The sequence below is a fragment of the Malus sylvestris genome, chromosome 11 (genome assembly GCF_916048215.2).
Source record: "Malus sylvestris chromosome 11, drMalSylv7.2, whole genome shotgun sequence".
Classification (NCBI taxonomy): domain Eukaryota; kingdom Viridiplantae; phylum Streptophyta; class Magnoliopsida; order Rosales; family Rosaceae; genus Malus; species Malus sylvestris.
Window position 1 is genome coordinate 29429223 of NC_062270.1, and position 18512 is coordinate 29447734.

Consider the following 18512-nt stretch of genomic DNA (forward strand, 5'->3'; position numbering starts at 1 on the left):
TGAGAAACCAGAGCGGCCTGCTCTGTCCCGCTTTTGTTAAAAGTATGGATTGACCTGCTGGACATCACGAAATAAACGCTCGAAAAAATGATGCCTCATCCAGAAGCGATGTCTGAAATCATCTTATGTGTATACCGAGTTGGGGTTAAAGTAGTTGTTCATCAGATTGGCATGCATCATCGCTCTGTTTCGTGGTTTGTAAGAGCGACCAGCAACAGAGCCACCCCATTGAGGTTGTTCCTTAGTTGGCTGACACACCATGGCCACAATTATGGCTACTGCTCTGTTTTGTTTGTTGTGCCTTACTTGAACTTCTTCATCAAATTCCTCATCTTCTCGTCTCATTTGCGCTCATTTTTCTTCCAATTTGGAATTGGATGAGGACCCCCAGTTGGAATCCGAAGAGGATCCAAAGTTGGAATTCATTGCAAACTTGAATTGAAAGAGATTAAATTGAAATAGATTGAATTCAAAGTTGTGTGAATTATAGCCCAATATCCACCCTATTTATAGCAAAAAAAATTCAAATCCAACGGTTAACTAACGTCACTTAGCTGTTGGATTTGAATTTAAGTTGTAGTTTTAAAATAAGAAATTATGTTTGGCCCTTGGTTGAAGACACTTTTTTATGACAAGGCTAAAACGAGCCCTATGACCCTTTGGCCCTCAGTTGGAGATGGAGGCAAATATGACCTTGTACTGTTCATTAATCTTGGAGGGCCAGAGTGCTAAAACGAGCCATCTAGCCAGTTTTCGGTTGGAGATGGCCTAAGTTTCCTTAGTATTTTGATTAAAGTATTAATTTTGCTATACTAAAGTGAATAAACCATCAAATATTGTTGCATTATGGAGTATGGCCTACTAATATTAAGGGTGTATAGCTTTTTAGTCAGAATTAGGGGTGGGCACGGGCCGGGCCGGGCCCAAAATTGAAGGGACCGGACCGGACCCGCTTGAAAATATAACGGGCCGGGGCGGGGCGGGTTTTACTATTTTCAAACTGAGAACCGGACCTAACCCGACCCGTATAAAACGGGCCGGTTCCTACAGGTCCAATGGGTACCCTGTTTCTTTTTTTTTTCTCTTCTAATTTCCAGTATCCAAAACCCAAATTTCTAGTCGAATTTGGACGAGTCCTTCTGGACCATGGACTCGAAATCGGAGAACACAGATAGCACCGATTCGCTGAGTTTGATGAGCAAGTTGAGGGCCTGAGAACGGACGGCAACCATGGATTCAAAGCCGAAGATGGATTCGATCTCCGGCCAGTTCTCGGAGATCGCAATGTACATGTCGAGGAGGCAGAAGATGTCGAGAGAGTTCTTCTTGCTCTTCACCGCCACTAGAACTTGTGGGAAGCTGAAGAGCAAAGTTGCCGCCTCGCGTGAAATGTCCGTGAAGCAGGACTCGCGGATCGAGGCAGAGGATGAGAACACGTGGTCGCAAAGGCTTCGCTCGCCATTGAAGAGTGTGGAGATCGAGATCTTCACTGCGTTCAACCAGCTCTTATATCTCAGATGTAGAACCTCCCGGTCCATCTATTTGAAGAAACAGAGGGTGTGTGGAAGAGTTAGAGGCAGAAGAGCCAATCAATGTATCGTTCGTTAGGGGAAGAATTTGTGAGGTGGCGGCAGCATATCATTTATCGGTGGGGTGCTCCAGGAATGAGAGTTGCAGAGATGGGGGAAGAAGAAACAAAGAAGAAGAATGAGGGAGAAGGTTCGAGAGATTGGGGGAAGGGGAAACACGGGGAAATGGGTGAGGTATGTGTGTGGACTGTTCTCGAGTGAGAACTGTCACGGCCCATGGGGAGGAACAAAAAACACGTGGGCCTGGGAGACAGTAACAGTACCTAACACAGGGTATTTTTGTAAACGGGCCGGTTCAGGTACCCAATTTTCTATACTTTTGGAACAGGCCCGAACCTAAAATTTCAAAGGCCCGCCCCACCCGGCCCCGTTTCTCTTTTTTAAAATTAGGACCCGCCCCTACCCGCTGGCCCAGGGCCCGTTTGCCCACCCCTAGTCAGAATAGTTTTTGGAATTGACATAACTTCGTACTTTAGTCATTTGACAAAGAAAATCGATAGAAGTGACCCCTAAGTTTGTCCACCGTAAAGTATTTTTGTCATTTCAAGAAAAATATGTCAATATCTTTGTTAAGTGAAGGGGTTGGTTTGTAAAAAATGCCATCTAAAAAGTAGTCATGTAATTATTTACATGATAATTTAACGATAATATTGACATATAACTATGAACAAATTCATAGGCCTCTACTAATCTCATGACTGTTCAGGCAAAAAAAAACCTAAAACAAATAATGAATTCAGCGAAAATGTTGCGCTGCAGTGTATTTTAAGACACATGCCAAAAACAAATAGCATATAGGTCCCAACTCTCCTATCGACTCTGCAGTTTGTACTTTGTACTCAGACTCAGGCGGGGAACACTATCTGCAATGGAGGCGCCACCATTCGCCTCTTCCACCAAGACGCTACCGTTTCGCTCAGCCTCCCCTTCCTCCCTTCTATTCCTTCCCAAAACTCGCCTCAATTTCAGACGTCCCACAAACTTCTCCGTCCGTGCCTCCGCCGCCGCAGATTCCGGTGCCCCCTCTCCTTCTCCCTCCCCTCTCTCTAATATGTGTTTTAGTAAATCATTAATTTCAATAGTAATTGAGTCTGTTTGAATAATGAAACAGCGGTGACTCTGCTCGACTACGGCGCCGGCAATGTTCGCAGCGTGAGGAATGCCATTCGCCACCTTGGCTTCGACGTCAAAGATGTAATTTTTCTCTTCTTTTTTGGTCAAAAATCTATCTTTTCTTGGTTTCTCTTTACCTGAATGCTGACAATTTGCTTACATTTGCATCAATGTAATATACTTGTAAATAATATCGTTTGTAATGTTGGGTAAATTGTATTCCTTTTGTGTGTTACAGATTTTATTAGAAATTTAGAATAGAAAAGAAAGATGTCGGAAATCAGTTTCGTGTAAAGGATAGTAAATAATTGAGTTATGTTTTAACAGAAGTTCGAAATGTAGGTCCAAACTCCGGAAGACATTCTGAATGCGGAACGCCTAGTTTTTCCTGGTGTGGGTGCTTTCGCTGCTGCCATGGATGTGCTGAATAAGAATGGGTATGTGTTTCTTTTCTTTTATATCGGATTCTACTAGGATCAATTGTTCGTTGAGTCCGTACAAATGGATTAGTGACAAAGAAGGGATAAAGTGCATATTCGGAGAATGGGAAATGTGATTTAAGTTACTCATGATCAAAGAAGCATCGTGACAATGATTGGTAGTTAGTTTATCTCTCACTTGTAACTAACCATATAATAGTTGCTTTTTAAATGGTGGAGAAATTTCAGACCGTTAATGTTGTTTTTAGGATGGCGGAAGCAATCTGTTCGTATATGGAGAAGGATCGACCCTTTCTAGGCATTTGTCTTGGACTTCAACTCCTTTTTGAATCCAGTGAAGAGAATGGACCAGGTCAGTGCTTCATGCCTCATTTTTCACCCACTTTGTTTTTCAATTTTTGTAATAAATCATCTAGATGGATCTCGTCGTGGAGTATTCACTTATAGTTAGTTGGATGGAATGATTTAAAAGACATTGGATTTCTAAATAAGGCTAACTATAAGAACACAAATATCACGTATTGAAAAGGATTTGGAATAATTTGATACAATGTATTAGAGATGGATTTGCAGTTGCTGTATAAAATGATTCATCTGACATGAATGATTCTTTTCGTTCCATGTATTGTAAAGTCCAGTTAATGGATTTAGTTATATAATGGTACCTAAAATCCCTAGAATAGAAATCACTCTTCCGATATGATAACATTTTGCTTTTCATACTGGCATACAAGCAAATGTTGAGGATGCCGCAATCCAGTCGTGAGTTATCATGATAATGAAGGCCTCTAGTTGTTATGTGCTATCATAATTAGCGACGATTGTGGGAGAGAGCTTGGTTTAAGGAGATAGTGATAGAAACAAATTAATGTGAACTTAAATATATCTAACAATATTATAGCCTTTGTATTTTTCTCTATTTAACTTAGTTATAGTTGAACTGATGTTATACATGTCTCAGTGAAGGGTCTTGGCTTGATACCCGGAGTGGTTGGGCATTTTGATTCATCAAATGGTTTTAGAGTTCCACACATTGGATGGAATGCTTTACAGATTGAAAAAGACTCATTAATTTTGGATGATGTTGGAAGCCATCATGTCTATTTCGTTCATTCTTACAGAGCCATGCAAGTATGTCTTATTCTCCTATTTTACATAAAGTAGTTTGTGTTTCATGTATCTGATACATACTTCTACTAAGAATACATTGATTTGTACATTTACTGGGTGTGACATAACTGTGTACCAATTTTCAGTCAGATGAAAACAAAGACTGGGTTTCATCTACTTGCAACTATGGAGACAATTTTATTGCGTCTATTAGAATGGGAAATGTGCATGCAGTTCAATTCCACCCAGAAAAGAGTGGAGGCAAGATATCATTCCTCTCTCCTGTCTGTTAGTAGATTTTAATGGTAGTCCAAAGTGTACAGGAATTGTAGGAATGTTTCATATCTTGTTTCTTTTAGTAAAAAGGTAGCAGATTTTATCTCACATGACTTCCGTAACCCCTATAGCGAGGAACTGAAGCAGAAAACTGAAAGTCAAAGAGGCTTTTAGTTAGAAGCCCCAAACAACATTTAATTTTAGCCAAAATTCAGAAAGACAAAATTAAATGTGAGACATTTCTGTGCTTCAATTGTATGTTAAATATATAATTGGCTGGACGAGAGGATGAACTTGGTTGTCAGATGCAACAATTAGAGATCCTTATAACAAGATTTTCCTGATTATATCTTGAAAATATCTGTTGTATGTTCTTCAGGTTAGCGGTGGCCGAGAAGGCCAACCAATTGGAGCGTATGAGCTTGCAAAAGCAGTTGAGGAGCTTGGAGCTGGAGAAATACTGCTAAACTGCATTGATTGTGACGGTAAAGATTACTATTGCTTTCCTCAAAACTTTTTCTGTTACAAGTTAATTTCTTTTTCGAGCATAACCCTTCTTTATAAAATGTATACATAAAGTTATTCATTTGTACAATGAATGCTATCTTTCCCCTTCTAGTTTTAGTTTCTCAAACTTCCCAAATGTTTGGAACTATATATTTTGTTCTGGAAGGCATTGCTGTCATTTACAATTTTCTCTTACTTCATTCTCAAACTAGTTTGTTGGATTTTCACGCTTATGCTGAGTCTTCAATGCTTTCAGGTCAAAAGAAGGGATTTGATATAGATTTAATAAAGCTGATCTCAAACGCTGTGAACATTCCTGTGATTGCTAGTAGCGGTGCTGGTTCTGCTGAACACTTCTCCGAGGTGTTCAGGAAAACAAATGCATCGGCTGCCCTAGCTGCCGGCATTTTTCATCGGAAGGAGGTATAGCTTTTGAACATTTTATATGACTTGTTAGCATCTAGGTGCTGATTATCACTGTTAATACTCTGATTATAATCCTTGCAGGTGCCTATTCAGTCAGTGAAGGGAACACTTGTTAAACAAACGCATAGAAGTCAGAATCTGAACCCGGCGTTGCCGAAAGATGTAGCTGACCGACTCCTTTTTTATCCCAAAAAGAAAAACGTTTTAAGAGATGTTGGAGTCCGTCAGTCTGCTAAGCGGAAACATTTTAACTCTTTGACCCCGAGCATGTGCCTTCATGTTATGGCACAGGGCACCCTTAAATTTTGTGGATTTTTGCAGAACTAATCGTATGTAAATTTTGCAGTCCTGCATTTTACGGCATGATGTTATGTATTACTCGGCAAGTGAGACTTTTCAATATTTGAATTTGAACCTAAGTTTATTTGTGGCTGAGTAATTTAGCTCCTCCGGTGCATTCCTTCGCCATCTAAGGTTAAATAAAAAGAGAGAATATCATATCTCGTATTTGACCGTTAAATAGTGAATGTATTAAGTAAATGCGTATAACGCAACCAGTTGCAAAGTTTTGATTCAGCATTTGCAAATGGGGGCTTTAGATCGATCCAAAAAATCAACAAAGTTATTAGGTTATGTCCACTGTTATCTTTCCTCCACTTTTATTTCTTTTATACTCATTACATATATATTTTTTAAATATTAGAGATAAATAAAAATCTTCTAATTTCATGCATAACATATGACCGTAACTTAAGTAACAAATATATGAATTATTTATACCTATAAGTAAGATATAAAACTTAACTAAAATGTACAAATACATAATATACTTACAAGCAAGATACATTAATTTGTGTTACATCCCATTTATAGGTTTTTTATTTTATTTTATAATCTACCTCGGTAAGCGAGACACATTATTTAACGGATTGTCTGGAATTGGCTAACGGATGTAAACACAATGATCAATTTAGCCAAATTGAAAACACAGAGACTAAATTGGCTGATAGAGTAAAACACAAAGGACCCCATTTTGCCTTTTTTTTTTTTTTTTTTTTTTGAGACAGGTTGATTATAAAAAAGAACTATCATATAAGAAGATAAATACAATTAACCTATGATATAAGTTGATTATAAAAATTAAAAATAAAATCTATAAATAGAGTTTAGAGGAGTGAGAAGAACGAGAAATAACAACAACAAAATTAAGAATAAGAAGAAATAATTAAAGAGATAATGAAAGAAATTTATTTTTTATAATAAATTTTATCATTAAAGAGATAATTATTGATAATAAAATTCTAAAATATGGGATTTGACTCGTTTTAATAAATGGAACTATTCCTAATATACTAAATAAATTGATCTTGCCAGTATAATTCTTCATTGAATAAAGACTTGTATTTTATCAAAAAGAAGAAAGACTGTAATTTGTCCAATTTCCAATTGTGTTCTAGCTAAATATACAAAACCAAAATTAATTAAAAGAGCTTGCTTGCAAACTCCTCTTTGACCTGCTTCAATCTGGAAGCCAAAGACTCAGAACTCGCCAGATCTCTGAGCTCCGAAATGCTCCTTCCGAGCTGAAGCGCCACTTTCACTTCGAACACCTCCCCATTCTCCCTCTTTCCCCCAACCTCCCCTTCCTTCAACGCCGACTCTATCGTCTCCTCCATCAGCTTAAAAAACCCAGCAGAACTCCTATACATCTCAAACACCATCCCCACCTGCCCGCCGTGCTCCAAACTATTCACCACCACACCCAAGCCCCCACACACCACAGCCAGCACCGCACCCCACCACCCGACGAACCCATCACACCCTACAACCCCCGCCCCAGCCGCCGCAAACACGGTCAGCATTGGCCCACACATTGCCAGAACCTTGTTCACCTTCAGCACCACATTGCTCAGCCTCACGTATTCCGCACCATCTTTTCCTCTCACCACACCCAACACGCCCTTCATTTCCTCCTCCAACTTCTCATCCCAGCCGTTCCTCTCTACCTCCTCCTCGCCCGCCTTCTCATGCCCAGTCTCGTGCTCCTCCGGCCACCACACAGCGGGCTCCACGTGGGACGGGAACTTCTCGATCATGGTTCCCAAAAGAGGAAGTGGGTAGGCCTTGTCCAATGCCAGCACCTTCTCCATTGCAAGTTTCACGTCCTTTGAAGTCTGAGTTTTCAGAAACAGCGTCGTTTTGATCTCTTGGTGAAGCCGTTTGAACAGCCTGGAAGCGTTTCTCTGTTCTTCCGCCAGCTGGGAAGGCTGGATTTTGTTCATCACCAGCAGAATCCCGGTGACGGAAATGTAGAGGAGGCCAGCAGAGAGCTTGAGGGGCAGAATGGACGCTCCGGATCCTGCTGCCGATGCGAGTCCGGCCATGATCGCCGCCGTGGCTGTCATTCCGTTCACGGAGTTCAAAAGTAGGGCGTTCCAGTTGTCCCTCTGAGCACATATGTTCTTATGCATTTCTGCTCTGTCAGACACAATCTCCATTACTGCGTACAACTCTTGCACCAAATTCGAATCCGAATTTGGTTCGTTACGATTTGATTTTTTCTTGTTTCCGAATTTTGGGTTGTGTTCTAAATCAGTTGAAGTAGCTGCTAGATTTAATTCATTCAAAAGGAGCTGTCTAGGAACTGAAAGAGAGGATGATTTTTGGAATTTTGGTGTGTGAAGAGTGGCTTTTGTGTTTCTAAACGTAGCTGAAGAAAAACGAGAAGAAGAACAAAAAGAAGATTGAAGCGTAGCCATCGAGAAATGCTGCAAAATTGGTAGGATTTGCCACTCTGCTATCAAACTTGAGATTGATGGTGTTTTTGGTGAGGAATTGGTTGAAATTTTATAGAGAGGGAATTGAGAGAGTACCACGAAATAGGCGTAGGGTCTTGTTTTGTGTTTGACTCATGTTTGCACCTTTTTCCGGACCCTTGAGCAGATCCACGTTGTGAGGATTTCGGGATTATGTAAATCGTGTTCGTTCAGTTTACATCGTGCGGTCAAAAATTATTTTAAATTATTTTATTAAAAAATAAACATAAACAGTACTTGATAAAAACTGATCGCACGATATACGATGAACGGACACGATTTATGAATTTTCGAAATCCTCGTAAAGAGGAACCCGCGAGGATCCGGACTCGTAAGTTTGGGGCTTGAGAGAGTCAAATTTTGAACACTCTTCTAGGTTGTCTTGTAGTCCATGTCTCTACAGACGACTACGAACCAATTAAAAATGTAATTGATGTCCGAACTGAAATTAAAAAATTATCATGTGTTGCATGCCAATATAACAGTCTTCACTTTTCAATTGAGAGTGAAAAGTTTGGTCCAAGGTTTAACGCGGGTTTGGTGATCTACTACTAACATGTGAAACTAATCTCAACTTAAATCACCTGTGTTGATGTAGAATTGGGTTAATATTGGATCAACTTAGATCTGACCTTAAAAGTATACAAACACACAAGAACAGAAAATATATCGTGATTCACCCTGAGTTGAGGCTAAGCCCACATTGGTCTAGCCTCTAGTTTTACTGAGTAAATGTCGGTAACATTATACATGGAGACTTGTGTTGGAGCAATATTATAAAATATGAAAAATAACAATATAATTCCAATAATAACAATAATAATAAAGAAATTCACAACATCAATTATATATGAGATTAATATAAACAACTAGAGTGAAAGTTAGAAAACTGACAAACTTGGAGATTGAGGCTTGCATAAATGCAATGTCCTAAAGATAGAATTTCGCCCCTACTCTTGTGCTTGTAGTTCGATAGGCGTCTATCTCCCAGGATTCAACAATCTATAATCCGAAGTCAAAGCACTTCAATCTTCGGACTCTGGCGAACTTCATATATTCCGTACTCTCAAGACACAACTCGGAATTTGACTAAGAATGAGAGAAATAAAGTGAGGAAACCCTATTTCTCAAGAGTAAAAATTAACTCTAATTTCTCTATATCTAATACCAATGGTTTCATGGGTTTATATAGAATCCAACTTCTACTTATTAAAGAGATGTAACTTTTCACTATAAGTATACATCACTTATCAAGGGAATATCACTTAAACAACATAACCTTTCTAAGAAATTGGTTAACACTATTTTTCATTCAATTATTAAAATTATATATTACAATATTTCATATTATAATATATAATTTCCAACAATCCCCCACATGAATGAAAAATTAGGAAGAATTTGAGAGTACAGGCGGAAAAGAGATGCATCGGGAGAGGTGTCTTTTGGACTTGAACCTACCCTAGTGAATACTTATCGGATTTACTTGGTGACGCAATGAATATAGAATCTTGAACTGTTCACCGCAGTAGTAAACCGAGACAATAAGCAACACACATCACTAATCCTAATATATTCCAGTTCATACGGTTGTGTTCATTTTGGTCCTGAACAAATCCCGGATTCATGAGAGCTTTAGAGAATTTAGCCATCTCATTCTCATAGAAGCGACCCACTTCTACTCTCACATAGGTGACCACTGATTAAGAATAGTCTGCTCTATTCCTCTTATTTATAAGATATCATTGTCATTAAGTATAAATATACAACCTAAAACATCTGCAGACAACACACTTCTTCCATCTTAGGAATGAGGTATATAGTGTGTTAACTTCTTTGAATCATGCCCAACCAGTTTGCCTATTGAACTTAGACCATGGGATCTCCAATCAACTAAGTTAGGTTTCCGCTCGGCTGATTCATTAGTTATGTTGGCTTTAGCCTCATTCCCCTCGATGATCAACTTACTCTCTAGTCTAACCTTTAATAATTGGATCCACTATTAGGTTGACTATTTTTAATGGTGTGCACAATCCATCTTATGAAATTATATTTCATACGAGAGTAGTTGATTTACAATGTCAAGTCCTCAACCGTACATGTTGGGACTTTAGTTAGTAATTTGTTAATACTTGGGCATACTCCCCCACATTTAAGGTAGTTGTAAGAAGGTCTCTAACCTTGCCATACCTTAAACAATTACTCATTACAGGAGATGACATCTTAAATGTCGTTCAATCAGCAACTTACTTTTAACCAACCCCCACAATTCTTTCATAATTGTAGTTTCTTGTAATGCTATCATTAAATCGATCACATTTTCCACTTTAAGAAGTAAGGAACAATTAAGATAGACTTTATCTATCTTTTTAGGCATTCATGCCTCACTAGAAATTATGAGAAAATCACTTCTTGGCTTTCATTCTTTCCTTACTATGACTAACATGCATGACCCAATGGCCATGTCCAATCATATGCTTACTTAATAAGCATCATTATGTCGAATTCAAATCTGCGAAATGTCTTTTACATTTTCAGTATGGTTTTGTCCTTTTTTGAAAGACCCCCACACTTTCATGATTATTTCTTTATATTAATATCATTTTAAATGACACTCAATATCATCTTGAGCCTCTTATAATTTATAAATATATCACTTCGAAGAAAGCATATAAATGATTTTGCAACATTATTATCATTATATGATAATACATCCAGTCGGTATGTAGAAGTTTACATACCAGCCCGTGAACACATTTGAATATGTCAATGACTAGTTGGAAAGGTCATACCCTTTCACTATCAAAAGCAACACTTCAAATGACATGCTTTTCCTTTGAATTTCATGGTAGATTTCAATTTTCAATTCCACCACATTACAAAACCATCCATTTGTTAAATAGTTGCATCTTTCTACAACTTAACCTCCACATGGTTCAATATAAGTCTTGGACCTTGACCCCATAATTAAATAAGCGTTTTTCGACGTTGGCAGATAACTCATCTAAAATGAGTTCAGTTTATCATTTTATTTTCGTTGCTTCTCAAAGCCAAATTTATCCACTTTCTGGGTTCTTATCATGACTGACCATGACTAAAGACTAAACCCAATTTTGCATATGCACACATATGCCTGAGTAATTGTTCAATTTCCTTCATATGTATTCCATTCTTTCCATGAATAAATATGAATAATCATCTTATATTCTATGATACCATGGAAGTTGGGTTCATATCTTCTACTGGAGTTTTCCAAACTGTTTCAATACAAATTTAGAACAACCCCATTTTATTTGGGTAGTAGCTTTCGCTGACATCTTTATGAATATAAGGGTTTTCTCAACAAAACCCGATTAATCATCCTCGTGCCCAATCAAAAATTGATTTCCTTTGTCCCAAGAAAGAAACATTGTATCAGTCCACGAACTGGTACACATTATTGCCCTTTTATATTTGCAAATAATGCAAATTTTTTAATCAGCCATTTCATTTAACCTTAACCGTCACCTCCTTTCTAATAGAAAAGTCAATGCCAAACATACTTGCCAGATATTCATGAATGATGCAATTGAATCATGAGAATCGCATATGTGAAACAAAAGATTCATGATTGCAGTGTAACATATATTATCAATATATCCATGTTGTCTCTAAAAATGTCTCAAAACCAATCATGATAATCAAAGAAAATTTAGAATAGCCATATCTGATTTCAGCCCCAACCACGAACCACACTAAACTGATTGGTTAAAGTACCGAATACCTTTTCATGGAGATATCCAAGTCACTTATCAGTAACTCATGAAATAATTTAATTTTGTTCTTTGAAAGAAATACTCTGGGCATCAGCCCATATGACAATTCAAATTTTAACATGGTGGTAAATGGCCAAAGACATCAATACCCTATCACTGTCAAATGTAGAAAAATCTATTTATTAATTCTTTTAATCTCATACGCATGGCAGATTCATTTTAGTGAGAATAACCAAGCAAGAAGGCATATATGTTGTAACATACATATGCAGACAATGAAAGCACACATATCACTGCCAGATGAAAACCGAAAAACATCTTCTAGTATATACAGAATGCAATTTCCACTAGTGTGGCAACATACAGACATTATTGTATATATCAAGAATTCAAGCACATCAAATAAACTAATATACATCAATATGCACGTAAAATCCAGCCCCACAAATTTTCCAAAGCAACATCAGAATTTCTTCTACTTAGCATGTAGGGCTACGTTCAATGTTATTGATTTTAACTTCTTCTATTACGTACTCAGACTCATACTCTCTAATATTGCAAGAGAAAAAATTCTATCTTTAGATTGTTGGAGCAATATTAGAAAATATGAAAAATAACAATATAATTCCAATAATAATAAAGAAATTCACAACATCAATTATATATGAGATTAATATAAACAACTAGAGTGAAAGTTAGAAAACTGACAAACTTGGAGATTGAGGCTTGCATAAATGCAATGTCCTAAAGATAGAATTTCGCCCCTACTCTTGTGCTTGTAGTTCGATAGGCGTCTATCTCCCAGGATTCAACAATCTATAATCCGAAGTCAAAGCACTTCAATCTTCGGACTCTGGCGAACTTCATATATTCCGTACTCTCAAGACACAACTCGGAATTTGACTAAGAATGAGAGAAATAAAGTGGGGAAACCCTATTTCTCAAGAGTAAAAATTAACTCTAATTTCTCTATATCTAATACCAATGGTTTCATGGGTTTATATAGAATCCAACTTCTACTTATTAAAGAGATGTAACTTTTCACTATAAGTATACATCACTTATCAAGGGAATATCACTTAAACAACATAACCTTTCTAAGAAATTGGTTAACACTATTTTTCATTCAATTATTAAAATTATATATTACAATATTTCATATTATAATATATAATTTCCAACAACTTGTTGGCTTGAGAGAGTAAACAGGCTAGAGTTCCCTTCTCTAGTGAGAGTGAGGGGGCCCTTTTATAAACAAAGGGTTTGCCCTCGCCTTTTACATTGCTCATGTCTGCTAAATAGTGAGGCTCAAATAATAACCTGCAAAACCAGTAGGTGTGGAGTTCTATTACAAAAAAGCATGGGTGAAATTAAAAAAAAAAAAAAAAAACTCAATATTAAGTGGCATTTTAGCCAAAATGGTTCCTGAGATTTGCATAACACATCACTTTAGTCCCTGAGATTGTCCACCATCCATTGTTTTGGTCCTTTTGTTAAAAACTCTATTTTCTTAACCAAATTCAACCTATAATATATCAAAATGAAGATAGGAAAGTGTAGAACCAGATTATACCTATTTGGAAGCCCAATGGTTCCCGGAGATGGCCGAAAAATAGCTTGAAAGGTGACTGGTCCGTGGGTAAACTGGAAAACTCGCCGGAAACTAGGTAAACTTTAAACGTTCATAACTTCTTCAATACTCAACGAAATCAAGTGATTCAAAAATAAAAATCATACTTCTCGACGAGATGAAGAGAATGGTACCTTTCTTGATGGCTAAATCGCCATGGTTTGCCTGGAAAATGGCTCAAAAGTGGCTGTCTTAGTCTCGAGTTGGCCACTTTCGAGCCTTTTTCGGCCAAACCACGACGAATTAGCAGTCAAAAAAGGTACCATTCTCTTTGTCTTGTTGAGAAGTATGATTTTCATTTTTGAAAATCCATTGGGCTTCCAAATAGGTATAATCTTGTTCTACACTTTCCTATCTTCATTTTGATATAATATCAGTCGAATTTGGTTAAGAAACGATTAAGTTACGAAGCTTTGAAAATTGCCAAAACTTTCGGCCAAGAGCTCCAGTACACTTAATGGAGTTTTAACGGAATTACCAAAATAATGGATGGTGAACAATCTCAGGGACCATTTCTATTGATTTTCAATCTCAGGGACCAAAGTAATGTGTTATGCAAATCTCATGGACCATTTTGGCTAAAAAGCCATATTAAGTTATTGCTAAATCTTACGTAGAGAAAATTTAGATTCCTACTAGACTTACTAGACTTTGTATTACTTAGGGAGCAAGTTATTCTCTCCCTCTTATTTCTATAAATAAGGGCCCTAGGCATGAGGAATGTTAATCACATAATCCTCAAGCCTTTCTCTTCTCTATCTCTTTCCTTTCTTCTTGTCTTTAGGTCTCTCAAGTGGTTATGTATATTAGGACCATCCGTGAATGTCTACCAGGTGGTTATGTATATTACGACTATTCGATCTATTGAGGCACAGATGTGGCCGACTCAACCGCTAGGCTTGCATTGGAAATTATGTTATGGGATGACCACTTTGGACACCCATGGTACTATGATGTGCCATATTCTAAAAACAATTCATGGGCATCCCCTTCCCTGATTTATGGACATCGTTGATCGTTGCATTTCATGCGAAACATGTTCATTGGACAAGTTGCTTACTCATCAATTCACGAACAAGATTTGAACAGATCCTCCATCTTTTCTACCGCAAATTCAGAAGAATCTTTATGGATTGATCCAACTAGCGGACCAATTAAATAATTTATGGTTTGGTTGATATATCAAAACATTGGTAACATGTTTATCCACACACAACACCGTTTTTCTAGGTTTCTAGCACCAATATTAGGTTGTGGGCTCACCACCCCGATTATGCCATAAAGTCTAGAAGATTGGATAATGTTGGAGAGTTTACAGCGAAGAGTTCAATGGTTATTGCATTTCCCTTGGGTACATAAGTTGAAGATTTAATTCCTTATGTTCACACCCAAACAATCTCGTAGGAACCATTAATTAACACCCTTAAATGATCGTATGGATCTTGGTAATGAGTGGACCAAGCTTCCAGTTTTCTGCATGCTATTTTTGGCTTTATTGCTGGTTACTGGGTATGAACCTAACGTTTCGTATTTATGCGTTTGGATGTGCATTCTATGTGCCAATTGTGCCGCCAATGTGAAATCCCGTTCCCGGATTTCACTATTTAAAATTATGTATCTCATATGTAGTATTCATATTCGTAGTTTCGACGCGTTTATATTTACGATGTATAAAATTTTAATTTGTAAGTAAAAAGATGAAATTGCCCCTATTGTGTTAAACGAGATTCTTGGTGGACGTACTTGATATTTTTATAATTTTTCAAATTTCTTTGCATATCTAGATAGTACGTGTTGATACAAACGCGTGGGCGCAAACAGAACTTAAATTGGAGTTCAAACAAATGAGTTATTAAAGAACAAAGTCAATGGCAAAATGGTCATATAATTATTAAATTTGGAAGGCTCCAAATTTGTTGGAGTAGGAATGGCTTGGATGAAGCCATGTGTGTGGCAATGATGGAAAGGTGAGAAGGGAAATGAGGTATGAAACTGCCCAATCAGGGAGAAAAGGAAAAGGGAAAGAATGGAGATGAGAAAGAGAGGAACCGGAACTCAAAACCCTTGACTTGACGACCTGGTTCTTTCATAATTTTCAATGCCGATTCTGGCAATTTTTCGGCTATCCAAGGCTCACCACCACTTGCAATCTACTCAGCATCATCTAAGCTTCCATTTCCACACAAACTCGATGGCGATTAGACATGATTTTACGACGAACAATCGTCGTCTTTTCTGGCACCCATGGCGGAGATACGCCGCTCTGGCAAGCTTCACCATCGAGGACCACCACCAAAAGACTCCTCTCAATCCCAGGAGCAAGGCCTAAGCATTGGATGAGGCATCGGAGTTCGTTTTGGTGACAAATCAAAGCTCACCATTTTTGGGGTTTCCGAAGCTTCGAGGGATTTTCTGGCCACTTCTCAATCGAACTAGGTTTTAGCCCAGGTATGAAAAATGTTCCTCTCCTTGAGTTGTACATTTCTGAAAAATTTGGTGAATTTTAGTGTTGGTCGGAATTTGGGGTTTCCATTTGCCGAAAACCGCCATCCGCGGCGGCACATGGCTAGTGGGCAGACGCTGCCTTTTTAAATTAAATTCGATGTTCTGATTTCAAATTTTATAACGATTTGATATAGTTCGATAGTTTAAACCTAGTATGAATATTATGCCACTTAACCATTTTATGATTCAACGATCCGACAGTTAGATTGTCACCAAACCTTAATATGTTATGGTACGTAATATTTAAGGACCATAGGAACTAACAGATTGGGAATTCAATGTACGGATCTTCCCAAATTGAATTTCTAAGTTTGTAAAACCAAACATTGATAGCAACCTAATTCTAGCAATTGGCAGAGATCCGACCGTTGGATCGTTCCTAAATTTTAGAATATTGTTCTAGAAGATAAATAAGACCCTTGGAAAGTTATGGATCTGAAATCCATGGGTGAATGTTCCAGATTGACTTGTATAGGGTGTGGACCCCACCTTTGACAGATACTTGACTTTTGGTCAACATGCTACGAATTGATCTTAAATATTAAAATCAGTATTACTAGAGACTATGTAGGGCTTAGTGGGCCTATATTGTTTAGTGAGTTATCCCAGATAATATATACATCGGTTTACGTGTATGAGACGTCATATTGTGATATATATATATGTGTTTAATTATCTTCTTAATAATGTGAATGATAAGTATGATAAATGTTATGACAATGTGATTCTATAATGCTATTAGAAGTATTCTATAGAACTTATATGCTTGTGTGACATTTTAGTTGGTGGCCATGCGAAGTTGATGGTGTAGGTGACTACGTTGTAACTCATAGGGGTTGAGGTATGGGTAGGTTGTGTGTTGAATTTACTACACCATGTAGCAATGGTACATGGATGGTCCTGCTTGGTATATCCGCGATGGGAGATCATACGTATTCAGGGGTGATCACGCTTGGTATATCTGTGATGGGTGATCACCGCCTGCACGATTAGACTATGCTTATGGTTCTGCTTGGTATATCCGCGATTGGGGACCATACGCATTCTAGGAGTGATCATGCTTGGTATATCAACAATGGGTGATCACTACCTAGAGTTATAGGTTACATGCTTGGTATATCCGTAATGGGGGACTGTTAGGGGTGATCATGCTTGGTATATCCGCGATGGGTGATCACTGCCTACGTTGTTAGACTATGCATATGGTTCTGCTTGGTTTATCCGTAATGGGGGACCATACACATTCTAGGAGTGATCATGCTCGATATATCTGTGATAGGTGATCACTACCTAGAGTTAGGATATGGTCCTGCTTGGTATAGCCGCAATGGAGGACCATACGTATTTCAGGGGTGATCATGCTTGGTATATCCACGATGGGTGATCACTGCCTGCATGCTTAGATTATGCCTATGGTTCTGCTTGGTATATCATAGGCTCTGCTTAGTGTATCCGCAATAGGGGACCATACGTATACTACAGGTGATGAGGATTGGTTGTATTTGGAACATTTCGGTAGGTGTCATATTTTAGTTGGATTCCGTTGAGTGGTCCATAATCTTTGCTCTTGCTCATTTTCATAAGGTTAGTCCGACCCAATGGGGAGTAACCACAGGAGACCTTGTGAATATAAATGAAATTCACCATGTTATTACTTATAATCCAAGTGGGGATTTATGTAGAGTTCTTTAATTAAATTCGTGAAACGATATGTTATTTCATTGATTGATTAACGTAGTTAGATGTTAATATCGTGTATCTTTGATTCATGGATTTGATTAATTGACGTGATTGTGGAGTGTCGTGGGATATGATTGTTATTATTATGAATAGATTAATAGATCAATGGGGCTTGAGAATAATATTGTGCTTCGTTGGTTCTTTGATATGTTACATGTTGTGGATTGAGGTATCATGATGAAAACATAATGATTTATATGATGGATGGATGGATGAAATGGAAATCTTGAATGTCATGTGGGTTTGTTATGTAGCTTTGGACCTAGTAATTTCATGCTTGTCAAGTTCTAATGATTGATTGAGGAATGCTATGCCTTTCGGCTTGAACGAACTGTGATATATGTCGAATTGTAGCAAATGGTGAACTGCAAATGGCTTGATCCTTTTTTAGGGTACGTAGGCAGTCTAACGATGAGATTAAATGCAGCCATAAAGTATACAAAAAATTACTATGCGATTTGATTCTCGAGTTATGCTTTGCCCTATCCCGGAGGCGGGGTAAGTTAGAGATACGAGTATTTGGAGATGTCACGTGTCGATCCTGGACGAATGTCGAGATCGAGGCGTGAACACAACCAAATTGGTGTTAAAGGGGTTTTTTTTTT

General features: G+C 37.9%; 2 protein-coding genes across 2 annotated transcripts; one reads left to right on the forward strand and one right to left on the reverse strand.

The window, feature by feature from the left end:
• Positions 1-2362: 2362 nt before the first annotated feature.
• Positions 2363-5885, forward strand: LOC126588397 (imidazole glycerol phosphate synthase hisHF, chloroplastic-like). Its single transcript, XM_050253483.1, has 9 exons — positions 2363-2605; positions 2701-2783; positions 3045-3139; positions 3391-3494; positions 4104-4273; positions 4403-4513; positions 4908-5013; positions 5292-5458; positions 5543-5885. Exons 1-9 carry the CDS (start codon positions 2458-2460, stop codon positions 5786-5788), a joined length of 1230 nt encoding a protein of 409 aa, XP_050109440.1. The 5' UTR covers positions 2363-2457; the 3' UTR covers positions 5789-5885.
• Positions 5886-6707: 822 nt separating this feature from the next.
• Positions 6708-8310, reverse strand: LOC126588678 (probable F-box protein At4g22030). Its single transcript, XM_050253787.1, has one exon. It carries the CDS (start codon positions 8218-8220, stop codon positions 6943-6945), a length of 1278 nt encoding a protein of 425 aa, XP_050109744.1. The 5' UTR covers positions 8221-8310; the 3' UTR covers positions 6708-6942.
• Between the last annotated feature and the right edge of the window lie 10202 nt (positions 8311-18512).

Bases quoted from the DNA above. Each gene is read 5' to 3' on its own strand.
- LOC126588397 (XM_050253483.1), top strand. From the start codon at position 2,458: ATGGAGGCGCCACCATTCGCCTCTTCCACCAAGACGCTACCGTTTCGC. The intron at 2,606-2,700 runs GTGCCCCCTCTC...ATAATGAAACAG, and splicing joins CTCCGCCGCCGCAGATTCCG to CGGTGACTCTGCTCGACTAC. The intron at 2,784-3,044 runs GTAATTTTTCTC...TTCGAAATGTAG, and splicing joins TTGGCTTCGACGTCAAAGAT to GTCCAAACTCCGGAAGACAT.
- LOC126588678 (XM_050253787.1), bottom strand. From the start codon at position 8,220: ATGGCTACGCTTCAATCTTCTTTTTGTTCTTCTTCTCGTTTTTCTTCA.